This window comes from Elaeis guineensis, chromosome 15, assembly GCF_000442705.2.
Source record: "Elaeis guineensis isolate ETL-2024a chromosome 15, EG11, whole genome shotgun sequence".
In the NCBI taxonomy this organism is placed as follows: domain Eukaryota; kingdom Viridiplantae; phylum Streptophyta; class Magnoliopsida; order Arecales; family Arecaceae; genus Elaeis; species Elaeis guineensis.
In genome coordinates this window covers 9325364-9342507 of record NC_026007.2, presented here as the reverse complement: position 1 = coordinate 9342507, position 17144 = coordinate 9325364, and the positions used below count along the sequence as shown (strand labels likewise).

The 17144-nt window shown below is 46.2% G+C and overlaps 1 protein-coding gene across 1 annotated transcript; it reads left to right on the top strand.

The window, feature by feature from the left end:
• Positions 1-16054: 16054 nt before the first annotated feature.
• On the top strand, positions 16055-16600 carry LOC140854097 (uncharacterized). The gene has a single exon (XM_073249523.1). The coding sequence runs from the start codon at positions 16055-16057 to the stop codon at positions 16598-16600; it is 546 nt and encodes a 181-aa protein (XP_073105624.1).
• The last annotated feature ends 544 nt before the right edge of the window (positions 16601-17144 follow it).

The window sequence follows — 17144 nt, the reverse complement described above, 5'->3', positions numbered from 1 at the left end:
ACAATGGCCACTATCTTGCTCCACTCTCTGCAACGGATTCCATATGGCTCCACTACTCTCTGGCAAGTCATGATAACGGATATCACTCTACTCTCCGTAACAAACTCCACGTGACTCTGAATGACCCCTGACGCCACTACTCTCCGTAACAAACTCTGGACGGCTCTGAACAGCCCACTACCAGGCGGTTACAGACGTCACTATCAATTAGTTACGCACTTCATCTATAAAAAGGGATCCCCAGATACATTCTTCTCTAAGCTCAAAAACTCTATCTCAAAATTTTGCTAAAATTTTCACTCGAGCACTCCATTTATGTTGAAGCAGAGTACTGACTTGAGTATCGGAGGGTCTTGCCGGAGCACCTCCAACTCTGATTTAGACTTTCCTTGTAGGTCCCGACGGCGGCTGTAGTCATCTCGACTCCAGCAACTCCGGCTTCGACAGAATTCTGCACCAACAAAATTCAAGTACATACTAAGACGGTTCCACCTCATTCAGAAGATAGTCGAAAGATGCGATGTGATCGTGGAGCAAGTTGATACCAAGAATAATATAGCAGATCTATTCACTAAGGTTTTATCAATGCAGCAGTTTGACCGTCACCTTGATAACATGGGTATCAAGTATAGGAGCGATTGGCTTTAGTGCAAGTGGGAGATTGAAAGAATAATGTCCTACAAGCTAATCGCATATCGGATGCGATAGGGTATTTATTATAATTTATCTTTCAGACTTATATAATTAATATTTATATTATTAATAAAATAGATATTTTTGATTCATTATATGCTACATCTTATTATTTTTAAGATTATAATGAATCTCATAGGTCTGAGTAATGATTTTAAGGCCATGATGAGATCACACCAGTGAGATCTAAATCATTGATAGCCATGATCTAAAATATTTTTAGTCATTAGTTCATTGAGTCAGAGATCAATGATACTGGTAAGACTGACATGTCCTATGTATGCTCAGAAATGAAGATGGTTGATCTCATAACCACTTGTGTGGTAACACTAATACAAGGATATGGGTGCTCATCAGAGAATGAATTTATTAAATAGACCTATGAGAGAATATTAGATGGAGTCTTATTTACATATCAACTGATGATTCTCTAGTAGGAGTTGTGTATGTGATCCTTTGACTAGAGATCATCATGGTACCTTAGTACATGGATCCATATTTTGGTTCACTTCCTAATTTGGTTCTTTGATCCTTGTATGGGATATTTTGGACGTGATGAAGTATGCATAAAGGTTATGAGTGATCAATAAGAGATCAGTCACTCCTAATAAGGAGAGCGAACATCCTATGTGATCTCATAAGTCAGTGATTTCGGAAGTTTTTGGCCAAAACAAGATGCTAATTAGAAAAAAAATTTTAATGTATCATCAACTGAATCATCACCTTCAAATCAAGATACATAAAGATAAGTGATTGAATTTGACATATTTTTATACCCACAGCTCATCTGAGATGTTGGTTGACTGAAGGATTGAATTACACGATAACTTGCCACTAAAAGATATTTTGATAATTTTTTTATCAAAATTTTAAATCTTTTGGATAGTCATGACATATTGTTAGATATCAATCTTGACTTATAGACTCATCAAAATTAAAAAAATTTAATTTTGGAATCAATTTGGAAGAGTCCAAGTTGATTGGGACTCTTTAGGTGACCTAATCTAATCAGATTAGGGTTACATCAAAAGTCTTAGTCCACTGCTGGCTAGATTTGGAACCCAATGGGTCACACACATTAAAATTTAATCTTGATATGATTTAATTAGAGTTTAATATAAATTCTATGGGTTAATTTGATATGCTAGCACATTGTATTAACCCAAGTTTCTAAATTAATTTAGGTCAAATTGTTGAGCTAACCTAGACCAGTTGTCTTTGACTTAATGAGATTGGGTCTATCTTAATTGGTTTTCTATCTAACTTGAAATAATTTTAAGTAAAGAAAGGACTCCTCTGTGTCCACTAGAAGCCATGCCAAAATATTAATGCCACCCCATTCATTTTCACATGTGAAAATGGTGAGTCCTTCTTAAAGAAGGAACTTATCTTAACACGTTGCCTTAAATGATAAACCAAAAGTCCTTTGCTTTGTTTTCAAATTTTAATGAAATTTTTATGGCACATAGAAGACTGAGAGTCCTTCTGTGTGAAGGCTCTCTTGTACCTTAATTCCATATGATGAATTTATTCACCGCATGAGAAGTTGGAGCATCAAAGGTTAGCGCCCCTTGGTCCCATGACACATCCCTTGGTCCCTTATTTAAATGGGACATCCCACATGGCTTTGCTGCTATATTTTTGGGTTGAAACTAGAGATAAGGGGTGTAGAAATCATAAGAAAAATTTTGAAAAAAAATCTAAGAAAATGATAAGAGGAAATTGAGTGGCAAAAGTTGCAAGAAGGGTGGTGAGATTTTTAGCAAGTGTTGTTAGTGTGCCCTAGGGTTTGATTTTTTTTATATGTTGGAGCCAAAAATCAAATCTTAGATTATGAGACATCTGAAGAGTTTCTTCTTGGTGTCATTCTGGTGGTATGATCGAAAGTAACTGGGCTTTGGTGCATTCATTCCCTGAGTTTGAAGCCGACAGTATTCTTGAGAAGAAAAGGCTACGGTAGCGCACTAGTTAGGAAGGACCTTAGCTAACTTTCGTGTGGATCACCATTGGAGAGCTTCTACTTTAAAGTTTCATGGAGAACACCAACGTACCACTTCATCCTTTTTGGTGAAAGTAAAAATTATATTCCTTTTTGCATGCTTATTTTTATTTTGATCGACATCGGCAAGGTGATTCTTAGATTTTGAATTCAGCTCAATAGTTTTAATAGTTGAAGCTATTGACTTGTTTGATTTTAAAATTTTTAAAATCACTTTTCTTTGCATGGTCAGAACTCAGCATAAAGTCCTACGATCTGATCAAGGAGGGAAATATCTGAGTGCTGAATTTTTGGGATATCTTAAGGAGAACGGTATTGTCTCTCAATGGACTCTTTTCAGCATGTCTCAACTCAATGAAATATCTAAAAGAAGAAATAAGACCCTATTGGATATGATCCGATCTATGATGAGCTTCATTGATTTATCCATATATCTTTTGGGACATGTCTCACTTACTGCGATGCATATTTTAAATAGGATTCCTTCTAAGTCTATTCCTACCACACCATTTGAGATATAGTATAGTAAGAAGTCGAGTCTGAGTTACCTTAAGACTTTGGGATGTCTAGTCTATGTTAAAAAATAGAAAGCTAACAAGTTAGAGGATAGATCAGTTGTAACTCGATTTATAGGATATCCCAAAGAATCTATTGGGTACTATTTTTACTTTCCACATGATCACAATGTGATTGTGAGTCACAATGTTATATTCCTAGAAAAATAGTTTATCTAAGACAGTGATAGTGGGAGCTTAATTGAGCTTGATGAAAATATCTCTGAAGAGCAACGAGCTATAGATCCTGAGAAATCCATCAATGATGAGCTAGTAGTTAATGTTCCACCTCTATCTCGTGGATTTGATAGAATCTCTCATTCTCCTGAAAGGTATATGGATACACTGAAAGAGGATGTAGAGGAAGCATTCCTTATGGGAGATGGGGGTGATGATCCGAGTACTTTTGACGAGACGATATCTAATATCGATTCTAAGAAATGGTTAGATGCAATGAAGTCAGAAATTGACTCAATGTACTCGAACCAAGTATGGTCCTTAGTGGATCTACTAGAGAAAATTATTTTCATTGGGTATAAATGAATTTACAGAAGAAAAATAGATGTTGATGGTAAGATAGAGATCTATAAGGTAAGGTTAGTAGTGAAGGGTTATAGTCAGCACAAAGGCATTGACTATCATGATATTTTTTCACCTGTAGCCATATTAAAATCCATCTGCACATTGCTTGTTGTTGCAGATGGATATAAAAACTGCTTTTCTGAATGGATATCTTGAGGAAGCTATCTATATGGAACAGTCTTTGAGTTTCACATCCGGTGATAGTGATCACCGAGTCTGTAAGCTGCAAAGATCCATCTATGGACAAAGTAAGCTTCTCGGAGCTAGAATCTTCATTTCGATGATGCAATCAAATCATTTAATTTCATAAAAAATGAAGAAGAATTTATAAAAGGATCAGTGGGAGTACGCTTGTCTTCCTCGTACTGTACGTCGATGACATCCTCCTTATTGAGAATAATATTTTCATGCTAACTTCGGTCAAGACTTGATTGTCTAAGAAATTTTTCATGAAAGATCTAGGGGAAGCATCCTATATTTTTGGGATAAAGGTCTATAGAGATAAATCTAGAAGGATACTTGCTCTGTCATAAAAGCTGTACATAGAAAAGATGCTGAAGCAGTTCAACATAAAAATTCTCGAAAAGAGGTTTGCTATCCCTTAGATATGGTATTCGACTCTCCAAGATGATGTGTCCTAATACTTCTAAGGAGATCGAGTGCATGAGTATGATCTCTTATGCTTCGACGATTGGGAGCTTCATGTACGCCATGCTATATACTCAACCTAATATTGTCCTTGCTATGAATGTCACAAGCAGATATCAGTTGAATCCAGACGAGGAGCACTAGATAGCTATGAAGAATATTCTTGATCTTTGGAGGAGCACTTAAATTATGAATTGAGGGTTATACAGATTCGAACTTCATATCGGATCCTGATGATAGAAAGTCTACATCGAGATATGTGTTCATATGCAATGGTGGTGCAGTCAGCTAGAAGTGTTCCAAGTAGAGCATCATCACAGATTCGACCATAGAGGTTGAGTATGTCGCCGCTTCAGATACTGCAAAAGAAGGCTTCTGGTTCCAAAAATTTATCACAAAATATGGTGAAATGACATCGGATGTCATACCACTGTATTGCAAAGAGCCCCGATCTCATAAAAAATCAAAGCATATTGAATAGCAGTTCCATATCATATGCGACTATCTTGAGAAGCAATATGTCGAGATACGAAAAGTAGACTCTGTGGATAACGTTGCAGATCCACTGACAAAGCAGTTGAGCCAGCCCAAAATGGAAGCTCATCTTGAGAAGATGGGGCTTAGATTAATGACCAATTGGCTTTAGTTCAAGTGGAAGATTGTTAGATGTATGTCCTAGAAGTCAATTGTTGGCTGACACATTTTTATTCTGTGATACAAATTTATACTTAAACTATTAATTTAATCAATAAAAGATAATTTTTTTTTCCATTCAAGTGTTATGTATCTTTGAATCATCCTTGAAATTGATGTTACAATATATATTTTTAAGTATTGAGAATTAGAGGCATATTTGATCGATTCCTAAATTGCTCCCAATCATAGGATAGTCATGGAGATGGTGATTCATCCAGATAGATCAGTGCACGATTTACTTCTTTCAGGATAGATGAGTCTCTAATCTATGGTGTAGAGATACTAAGTGAAAAGTGTGGATAGTTATTAGAGAACAATTAGTATTGAACGTGACCATACGAGAGATCAAATGGATTTCTATCCAATTGTCAGTGATCATCTCATTGCTGTAGTCGTATAACAATCTTTTGACCTGCAGTGTCACAGTTGCTCATAATAAGATTGCTGTAGTTTGACTACATAAAGTATTGATTTGATTATGAGTCTTTATAGTAGATGTTGGCTTCAGTTGGTTGAGCTGTGTGAGCAAGATGTGCATCTAGATGAGATTTATCGACCTTGATAGAGAGTAGTCCTATGAGATTTAAGAAGCTGAATCTACAAGTCTATGGCCATAGTAGTATGATTAATGAAAAAAAATTTTCATTTGAAATCACTATTGGACTTGAGCTAATCACATCTATCATATGACAGATGATGAGGTTTAACGATTTATTTATGACCTACCATCAAGTCGGAACTCACAATAAAAGGACTATTTCATACAATAACTATACCTAGAGATTTTATTTCGGTTCTGCTGGATTGCTACTATATATTGCTAGATATCACTAGTGGATTGTGAGAGCTCAATAAGATCATTTTGGATCAATGATTCTTATCGAGTTAGAATAAAATTATTCTGACCCACTAAAAGAGATTTCAGTGATATCTATGATAAAGATCATAGTATGTCTCACTACCATATAAAATTAAACCTATGGGGTCATACATAAAAGGAGAAGATCTGGATTGATTATAATTGGGCTTATGAAGTACCAATTAATATGGATTTAAAAAAATCCTATTAGGTTCATGTTAACCTTGCTAGCACCTATGTGAACCCAATTTTTCTTGTAGTTGATTTACTTATATGATAAGTGTTGGGTATAAAATAACCCCAGCCGAAGTTTGTCAGAGGCCGACCCTCCTAGGGCTCTTCCGACTTTCGATCTTGTGCGGTGTCTTTCTGAACCTCCCTGGCCGTCCAAGCTTCCACAATACCATCCGGACTCCTCCAGCAGTCGACCTTCCATAGTATCCTCCAGATTCCTCCAACGGACGAACTCCTATCGTGCCATCCGGACTTCTCCAATAATGAGCTCCTCCATTCATCTATCGGACTGCTCCAAATGCTCTTTGGGCTTCACTATTAGTCGATTTTTTACAGTGATCAACTACTCTCCGAATCTCTTCCAGACTTCTTCCAGCCACGATCGACTTTACCCCGAACTTCTTCCGGACTTCATCAATGATCGAGCTTCTCCAGCAGCAGGACTTCTGTTGCTTCTTGAATTGATTTTGATGATTACAAAGCATTTGAGGGGATTACTAATGATCTTGGCTTGGAAAAAGACTAATTGCATTTCAGGGATAAAATCATAATTTCATCAATACCTGATTCAGAAGCCTCAAGAGTAAGAACAAAAGACGTGCAGTCTACTGGAGAAAATTTTAATATTTTTGAAAGTATATTTTACAAGAAAATCAGGTTTTTATTTTTGAGTCGACCCTATGAGTCGACTCATGGCTTAAAGGGTTGAATGGCATGCAAGATTTTTTGGCTAGCACAGTCTGTGAGTCGACCCCATGGGTCGATCCCCAGGCATAAGTCGACCCCATGAGTCGACCTCTGCTACTTTTAGGTCAAAATTATAGAACCATTATTTTCTGCTGTTTTTCACAGAGGTCGACCTCATGAGTTGACCCATAAGCATGAGTCGACCCTATGAGTCGATCCCTATGATGAAAAAGTTTCACAATGGCTAGTTTTTCATCCATTTTATTTGCATTTAATGCTCATTTAATGTGCTCTAACAGCTCTATTTCAGCCCAGATTACTCTCCACCATTATTTTGAAGATATTTAAAGGGACTTAAAGGAGAAAATCAAGATATAGAAAATAAAAAGAGATTTTTGAAAGAGGTTCTTCAAGCATTCTTTTCAACCCTAAGCAAGAGCCCACTCAAAGCATTCAAGAAGCTTTTAATTCAAGTCCACCAACTCCTCAAGTGCTCATTCAAGTCTCCAACCACCTTGAGAAAATCAGAAAGAGCTTACTTCTATTTGAGTAAAGTGCATTTAAAACTTCATTCGCTCATTAAAGGAGCTTCTTTTGTATTTTCTGTGCAGTTAATTGTAATACTCTTTTTGAATTATTATTTTTATTTTGGAAGGGTTCTAAAATGTGGGAAGGTTGATTCGAACCTTGAATCGGAGTGTATTGGGTTGGCTTGTACCTGAAAAATAAGTGGACTAGCTTGGGATAGCTAGAGTCGGAGTTTCCGACGAGTGTATTCAGGTTGAATACAAGTTAGTAGATTGGAATTTCCAAGTAGGAGCTTGGGGAGTGGATGTAGGTGCAAGATTGGCACCGAACCACTATAAATCTTCTTGTTTATGTTATGCTTAATTGCTCTTCTTTAGAACTTCTTTATTCTTATGCATTCTTGCATCCAACTATTACTCTTGCATAAATTACACTCTCCTTACTTATCTTGCTATTGTTAAATAATCTTCATAAGTTGAAAGTTAAGTTTAAAATTTTTAGAAACCCAATTCACCCCCCCCCCTCTTGGGTTGCATAGCTAGGCAACAATTTCTACAGTAACCAGACTCCATCCAAGTTTCTACGGTGGCCGACCACCTTCCGAATTTCATCCAAGCTCCTACAAGAGCCAGACTCCATCCGAACTTCTATAGCAGATGGATCCTAGACGAACTTCTACAACGGACGGGCTCTATCAGTCGGATCTCTACTCCAAACTTCTATTGCAAGCGGACTTCATCCGAGCTTCTACAATAAGCGGCCTCCTTCCGGACTCCTATAAGAATTGGATTCCATCCGAACTTCTACAATAGAATTGAATTCCAGACTCCTCTAGCGGTCAACCTTCCACAGTGTCCTCAAGACTCCTCCAGCGGACAAACTTCCACAACGCCTTTCGAACTCCACTATCGATCGACCTTCTGCTGGATTCCTCGTGAAATCGGATCTCTCCAGCAGACAGTCTTCAGACGAGCTTCTACATCAGACAAATTTTAGATGGACTTCTCTAGCAATTAGACTCCTGCCGTGGCCCATGGCCAGAGATGCTATATAAGGCCTGTCGGCCAAGGCTGAGGGAGGCAGCCGAGAGAGGGAAAATCAGCCAAGGAAGGGTGTTTCCATAGGCTGTGAGAGAGCATTCTATGTAATCTGGGAGGGTTTTGAGTGCTCTGTACACCAGGGTGAGAGGGTGAGAGACCTCTTGCATGAGGCAGGTGTGTCCTTTGTACTTTTGAGAAGAAAAGCAAGAAAGGTTGGGGGTTTTTCTCTGTAAATACTTGTGTCTCATACCTTGGGGTGTTGGCTGGCTAAGGGAGTTAGCACCATCACGGAAGCAATTTTGGAAGCTAAAAACTGCCCCGTGATAGTTGGTATCAGAGCCAGGTTGCCTGAACAATGGCTGGTGGATCCGGTTTGGATGCTGTTCGAGAGCGGGTAACAATCATCGAGCAGGTACTCGGTGAAGTCCCAGAGGAGTTGGAACGCCTGGTGATATCCAAATTGGATGAGCTCGAGGAAAGGCTGAGCACACTTCAATCTCGGTTTGAAGAAGTAAGTGCCGTTCTAGCCTCTCATGTTAGCATTGCAGAGAGCGAAATGGGAGTGCTCAAGACAGCGTTCTGCAGCCCGGGGGCCATTGCTGCAGAACCATCCCGCTCAATGAAGGTGCCGGAGCCAAAGGCCTTCGAGGGGGAGCACGATGCTAAGGCCATCGAGAACTTTCTATGGGACATGGAGCAGTACTTCGTCACTGCAAGAGTCCCTGATAAAGAGAAGGTAACTCTTACTAGCATGTATCTAACCAAAGATGCAAAGTTATGGTGGCGCACCAGGTTAGACGATGATGCTAGTGCGGGCAGACCGAAGATCGAGGCTTGGGAGACCCTTAAGAAAGAACTGAAGGACCAGTTCCTACCCTGCAATACTTCATGGTTGGCGCGGGAATCTTTGAGAAAGCTACGACATGTGGGCTCGGTGAGGAGCTATGTCAAAGAATTCAGCTCGTTGATGCTGGACATCCACAACATGTCGGACGAGGATAGGCTATTTAATTTCCTGTCTGGCTTGCAACCGTGGGCGCAGATGGAACTCCGGAGGCAAGGCGTGAAAGACTTGCCCTCGGCCATGGCTGCAGCGGATGGCTTGGTTGATTTTCGCATCAGTCGGCCTGTAGAGGGTGCAGAAGGGACTAGCAAGCCCAAGCCCAAAGGCAGGAAGCCAGCTGCCCAGAAGAAATCCAAAGGCCGAGAGGATGGCCAAAGCGTTGGCAAGGCTAGCGCACAAGAGAAAGGTAAAACCAGTACTTTCTCTGGTTGTTTCATATGTAGTGGACCGCACAGGGCAAAGGACTGCCCGAAGAAGGAAAGACTCAATGCCGTGGTAGAGGAAGGTGGCCGAGGTGATGAAGCCAACCCCTCACGCGTCAATCCACTCCAACTCGTCAATGCCATGCGAGCGGAGAGGAGCATACCATCCGGCATGATGTACATGAAGGTCAGGCTGGGCGGAAAGGAGATGTTGGCCATGGCTGACACAGGCGCAACACACAACTTCATGACCGAGCGGATTGCGCATGTGCTCGGGCTGAAGGTGACCAAGAGCAGCAGCAAGATCAAAGCTGTGAACTCTGTGGCTCGTGATGTTGCTGGGATAGCTGCTGGCGTCCAGGTATCCCTTGGGTCTTGGACTGGTGTCCTCGGTTTTACTATTGTTACATTGGTTGATTTTGATATCATTCTGGGTATTGAGTTCTTTGTGCAAGCGAAGGCAGCTTCGCTGCCGCATCTGGGTGGGCTAATGTTGCTGCATGAAGAATACCTTTGCTTCATCTCGAGTGTGGCTAACCCTCCAGCAAAGAATGGAGGAACATCTGGTGCGATGTTGTCAGCCTTGCAGGTAAAGCATGGGCTGAGACGAGGTGAAGCTACCTTCCTGGTGGCCTTGGTGGAAATGAAGGAAGGAGTCATGGCAGAAGTTTCCAATGAAGTGGCTGACCTGCTGCAGAAGTATGCAGACCTCATGCCAGCCGAACTGCCAAAGGAACTTCCACCAAGGAGAACAACTGACCACAAGATCGAGTTGGTGCCGGGGGTGAAGGCACCAGCCCAAGCGCCCTATCGCATGAGTCCCTTGGAGCTGGGGGAGCTGCGCAAGCAATTGACTGAGCTGCTGGATGCCGGCTTGATCCAGCCTTCCAAAGCACCTTATGGAGCCCCAGTGCTGTTTCAAAGGAAGAAGGATGGTTCGCTGCGCATGTGCATAGATTACAGGGCCCTGAACAAGGTAACGGTGAAGAATAAGTACCCTATCCCCCCTAGCGGCTGACCTCTTTGACAGATTGGCCAAGGCAACATTCTTCACCAAGCTAGACCTGCGCTCCGGATATTGGCAGGTTCGCATCGTAGAAGGAGATGAAGGGAAGACCGCCTGTGTAACTCGTTATGGAGCTTTTGAGTTCCTTGTAATGCCCTTCAGGCTGACGAATGCGCCAGCCACTTTCTGCAACCTTATGAATGAGGTTTTTTATGACTACCTTGATGAGTTTGTGGTCGTTTATCTTGACGATATTGTCATTTATAGTGAGTCATTGGAGGATCATTTGATTCACTTGGAGAAGGCACTTTCACGGTTGAGACAGCACCGACTCTATGTCAAACGTGAGAAGTGCGAGTTTGCCAAGCAAGAGATAAGCTTCCTTGGGCACAAGATTGGACATGGTCAAGTACTTCGGCTTGCCGGAAGACATTGTGAGCGACCGTGATGCACGCTTCACAGGGCGGTTTTGGACGGCACTCTTCAGCTTTATGGGGACCAATCTGACGTTTTCCACCGCCAATCATCCTCAAACGGATGGCCAGATGGAGAGAGTCAACGGCCTACTTGAGAAGTATCTGCGGCACTTTGTCACAGCCAACCAAAAGAATTGGCTGGAATTGATGGACTCAGCGCAGTTTTGCTACAACCTGCACAAGTCTTCGGCCACAGGTATGAGCCCTTTTGAGTTAGCAATGGGGCATCAGCCCTTAACTCCTCATGAAGTTGCCAGGAGCAGATCACAGGGTAGGTGCCCAGTGGCCTATCGATATGCGTGATCGAAGCAGGAGCTTTTCGAAGCAGCGCAAGACAGTCTTCACAAGGCAGCTCGACGCATGAAGAAATATGCAGATCGAGGAAGGCGTGGTTGGGAGTTCCAGGTTGGGGATCAGGTATTGCTGAAGCTAACTCCCCAGATTTGGAAGAAAATCAGTAGCAAGATGGTGCATCGGGGTCTAGTTCCCAAGTACGACGAGCCATTTGAGATCGTCAAGAAGGTTGGTGCAGTGGCATACCGATTACAGCTGCCCGCCAGATTGAAAATCCATCCGACTTTCCATGTGAGTTTCTTGAAGCCATTTTACCAAGACGGAGGTGAAGGAGTGCCTTCACGGCGACAGATGAAGCGTGCCCCTCTGACAATCAGAACGGAGTACACATGCGAGGTGGAGAAAATACTTGATCGTCGGGTCTTGGGGCAAAGCAAGAAGAACAGGAGGGTGGAGTACTTGGTGAAGTGGAGCGGAGTTCCAGATAATGAGACCAGCTGGGAGAAGGAGACTTCTCTCTGGCAATTCGAGCAGTAGGTACAAGAGTTTTTAGCTTCCCGACCAACAGGGACGTTGGCTTCATCAAGTGGGGGAGGTTTGTCACAGGGTTGAAGCCTTGGACACGGGCTTGGCACGGGCGCAGGCGGCACCGTGCCATGCCTTGCTGCGCAGGAGGGGGCTCGGCGCAGCATTGTGCGCAGGGAGGGCGCACATCTTCGGGACGGCACACCGAAGGAGCGCGCGACATGACGATGATGCGCGGCATGGGCGTGCAGGCTAGGCGCACATTGGCCTGGGTTCGGCCAGAAGGACTTGGCTCTGTCTGCGGGCATGGGCGCAGCACAACTCGGGCATGGGCGTGACACAGCTCGGGTACAGGTGCGGCACTGTATGGATGCAGGCGCGGCACTGCTTGTGGGTGCAGATGTGATTGCTCGGGCAGAGTACAGCTGCGGCATGGCACGGGCAATGTGCGCAGGAGACGTGCGCATGCAGAAAGCGGAGTGCGCGCGGAAATAGTGGAGTCTAGCTGCGGCACAGCACGGGCGACGTGCGCAGGGGACGTGCACGTGCAGAAAGCGGAGGCGTGCGCGCGCAAGTCGGAGGTGCGCGCACGGTCAGACACGCGCGCATGCCAGGATGTGGTTGCTGGCGGTTCCTTGCAGTTCCGGGATGTGGCTGACTGGGACTTGCAGTTGCTGGTGGTTGGGCGGTTCGGCCAACTACCCAGCAAAGTGGGCACGCTACCAGGGAGTGGGCGCGCGCTGCCAGGGAAGTGGGCGAGTGGCCCACGGCCAGAGATGCTATATAAGGCCTGTCGGCCAAGGCTGAGGGAGGCAGCCGAGAGAGGAAAAATCAGCCAAGGAAGGGTGTTTCCATAGGCTGTGAGAGAGCATTCTGTGTAACCTGGGAGGGTTTTGAGTGCTCTGTACACCAGGGTGAGAGGGTGAGAGACCTCTTGCATGAGGCAGGTGTGTCCTTTGTACTTTTGAGAAGAAAAGCAAGAAAGGTTGGGGGTTTTTCCCTGTAAATACTTGTGTCTCATACCTTGGGGTGTTGGCTGGCTAAGGGAGTTAGCGCCATCACGGAAGCAATTTTGGAAGCTAAAAACTGCCCCGTGACAGTTGGTATCAGAGCCAGGTTTCGATCCTGGGACCTGTGGGTTATGGGCCCACCACGCTTCCGCTGCGCGACTCTGAAGTGGAGTACTTGGTGAAGTGGAGCGGAGTTCCAGATAATGAGACCAGCTGGGAGAAGGAGACTTCTCTCTGGCAATTCGAGCAGCAGGTACAAGAGTTTTTAGCTTCCCGACCAACAGGGACGTTGGCTTCATCAAGTGGGGGAGGTTTGTCACAGGGCTGAAGCCTTGGACACGGGCTTGGCACGGGCGCAGGTGGCACCGTGCCATGCCTTGCTGTGCGGGAGGGGGCTCGGCGCAGCATTGTGCGTAGGGAGGGCGCACATCTTCGGGACGGCACACCGAAGGAGCGCGCGACATGGAGATGATGTGCGGCATGGGCGCGCAGGCTAGGCGCACATCGGCCTGGGTTCGGCCAAAAGGACTTGGCTCTGTCTGCGGGAATGGGCGCAGCACAACTTGGGCATGGGCGTGGCACAGCTCGGGTACAGGCGCGGCACTGTATGGATGCAGGCGCGGCACTGCTTGTGGGTGCAGATGTGATTGCTCGGGCAGAGTACAGCTACGGCATGGCACGGGCAACGTGCGCAGGAGACGTGCGCACGCAGAAAGCGGAGTGCGCGCGGAAATAGTGGAGTCCAGCTGCGGCACAGCACGGGTGACGTGCGCAGGGGACGTGCGCGTGCAGAAAGCGGAGGCGTGCGTGCGCAAGTCGAAGGTGCGCACGCGGTCAGACACGCATGCACGCCAGGATGCGGTTGCTGGCGGTTCCTTGCAGTTCCGGGATGTGGCTGACTGGGACTTGCAGTTGCTGGTGGTTGGGCGGTTCGACCAACTACCCAGCAAAGTGGGCACGCTACCAGGGAGTGGGCACGCGCTGCCAGGGAAGTGGGCAAGTGGCCCATGGCCAGAGATGCTATATAAGGCCTGTCGGCCAAGGCTGAGGGAGGCAGTCGAGAGAGGAAAAATCAGCCAAGGAAGGGTGTTTCCATAGGCTGTGAGAGAGCATTCTATGTAACCTGGGAGGGTTTTGAGTGCTCTGTACACTAGGGTGAGAGGGTGAGAGACCTCTTGCATGAGGCAGGTGTGTCCTTTGTACTTTTGAGAAGAAAAGCAAGAAAGGTTGGGGGTTTTTCCCTGTAAATACTTGTGTCTCATACCTTGGGGTGTTGGCTGGCTAAGGGAGTTAGCGCCATCACGGAAGCAATTTTGGAAGCTAAAAACTGCCCCGTGACAGTTGGTATCAGAGCCAGGTTGCCTGAACAATGGCTGGTGGATCCAGTTTGGATGCTGTTCGAGAGCGGGTAACAATCATCGAGCAGGTACTCGGTGAAGTCCCAGAGGAGTTGGAACGCCCGGTGATATCCAAATTGGATGAGCTCGAGGAAAGGCTGAGCACACTTCAATCTCGGTTTGAAGAAGTAAGTGTCGTTCTAGCCTCTCGTGTTAGCATTGCAGAGAGCGAAATGGGAGTGCTCAAGACAGCGTTCTGCAGCCTGGGGGCCATTGCTGCAGAACCATCCCGCTCAATGAAGGTGCCGGAGCCAAAGGCATTCGAGGGGGAGCGCGATGCTAAGGCCATCGAGAACTTTCTATGGGACATGGAGCAGTACTTCGTCGCTGCAAGAGTCCCTGATAAAGAGAAGGTAACTCTTACTAGCATGTATCTAACCAAAGATGCAAAGTTATGGTGGCGCACCAGGTTAGACGATGATGCTAGTGCGGGCAGACCGAAGATCGAGGCTTGGGAGACCCTTAAGAAAGAACTGAAGGACCAGTTCCTACCCTGCAATACTTCATGGTTGGCGCGGGAATCCTTGAAAAAGCTGCGACATGTGGGCTCGGTGAGGAGCTATGTCAAAGAATTCAGCTCGTTGATGCTGGACATCCGCAACATGTCGGACGAGGATAGGCTATTTAATTTCTTGTCCGGCTTGCAACCGTGGGCGCAGATGGAACTCCAAAGGCAAGGCGTGAAAGACTTGCCCTCGGCCATGACTGCAGCGGATGGCTTGGTTGATTTTCGCATCAGTCGGCCTGTAGAGGGTGCAGAAGGGACTAGCAAGCCCAAGCCCAAAGGCAGGAAGCCAGCTGCCCAGAAGAAATCCAAAGGCCGAGAGGATGGCCAAAGCGTTGGCAAGGCTAGCGCACAAGAGAAAGGTAAAACCAGTACTTTCTCTGGTTGTTTCATATGTAGTGGACCGCACAGGGCAAAGGACTGCCCGAAGAAGGAAAGACTCAATGCCGTGGTAGAGGAAGGTGGCCGAGGTGATGAAGCCAACCCCTCACGCGTCAATCCACTCCACTCGTCAATGCCATGCGAGCGGAGAGGAGCATACCATCCGGCCTGATGTACATGAAGGTCAGGCTGGGCAGAAAGGATATGTTGCCATGGCTGCAGAGCTCTTCTACAAATAGGTGGTCAAGTACTTCGGCTTGCCGGAAGACATTGTGAGCGACCGTGATGCGCGCTTCACAGGGCAGTTTTGGACGGCACTCTTCAGCTTGATGGGGACCAATCTGAAGTTTTCCACCGCCAATCATCCTCAAACGGATGGCCAGATGGAGAGAGTCAACGGCCTACTTGAGGAGTATCTGCGGCACTTTGTCACAACCAACCAAAAGAATTGGCTGGAATTGATGGACTCAGCGCAGTTTTGCTACAACCTGCACAAGTCTTCGGCCACAGGTATGAGCCCTTTTGAGTTAGCAATGGGGCATCAGCCCTTAACTCCTCATGAAGTTGCCAGGAGCAGATCACAGGGTAGGTGCCCAGCGGCCTACCGATATGCGTGATCGAAGCAGGAGCTTTTCGAAGCAGCGCAAGACAGTCTTCACAAGGCAGCTCGACGCATGAAGAAATATGCAGATCGAGGAAGGCGTGGTCGGGAGTTCCAGGTTGGGGATCAGGTATTGCTGAAGCTGACTCCCCAGATTTGGAAGAAAATCAGTAGCAAGATGGTGCATCAGGGTCTAGTTCCCAAGTACGACGGGCCATTTGAGATCGTCAAGAAGGTTGGTGCAGTGGCATACCGATTACAGCTGCCCGCCAGATTGAAAATCCATCCGACTTTCCATGTGAGTTTCTTGAAGCCATTTTACCAAGACGGAGGTGAAGGAGTGCCTTCACGGCGACAGATGAAGCGTGCCCCTCCGACAATCAGAACGGAGTACACACGCGAGGTGGAGAAAATACTTGATTGTCGGGTCTTGGGGCAAAGCAAGAAGAACAGGAGGGTGGAGTACTTGGTGAAGTGGAGCGGAGTTCCAGGTAATGAGACCAGCTGGGAGAAGGAGACTTCCCTCTGGCAATTCGAGCAGCAGGTACAAGAGTTTTTAGCTTCCCGACCAATAGGGATGTTGGCTTCATCAAGTGGGGGAGGTTTGTCACAGGGCTGAAGCCTTGGACACGGGCTTGGCACGGGCGCAGGCGGCACCGTGCCATGCCTTGCTGCGCGGGAGGGGGCTCGGCGCAGCATTGTGCGCAGGGAGGGCGCACATCTTCGGGATGGCACACCGAAGGAGCGCACGACATGGCGATGATGCGCGGCATGGGCGCGCAGGCTAGGCGCACATCGGCCAGGGTTCAGCCAGAAGGACTTGGCTCTGTCTGCGGGCATGGGCGCAGCACAACTCGGGCATGGGCGTGGCACAGCTCGGGTACAGGCACGGCACTGTATGGATGCAGGCACGGCACTGCTTGTGGGCGCAGATGTGATTGCTCGGGCAGAGTACAGCTGCGGCATGGCACGGGCAACGTGCGTAGGAGACGTGCGCACGCAGAAAGCGGAGTGCGCATGGAAATAGTGGAGTCCAGCTACGGCACAGCACGGGCGATGTGCGCAGGGGACGTGCGTGTGCAGAAAGCGGAGGCATGCGCACGCAAGTCGGAGGTGCGCGTGCGGTCAGACACGCGCGCACGCCAGGATGCGGTTGCTGGCGG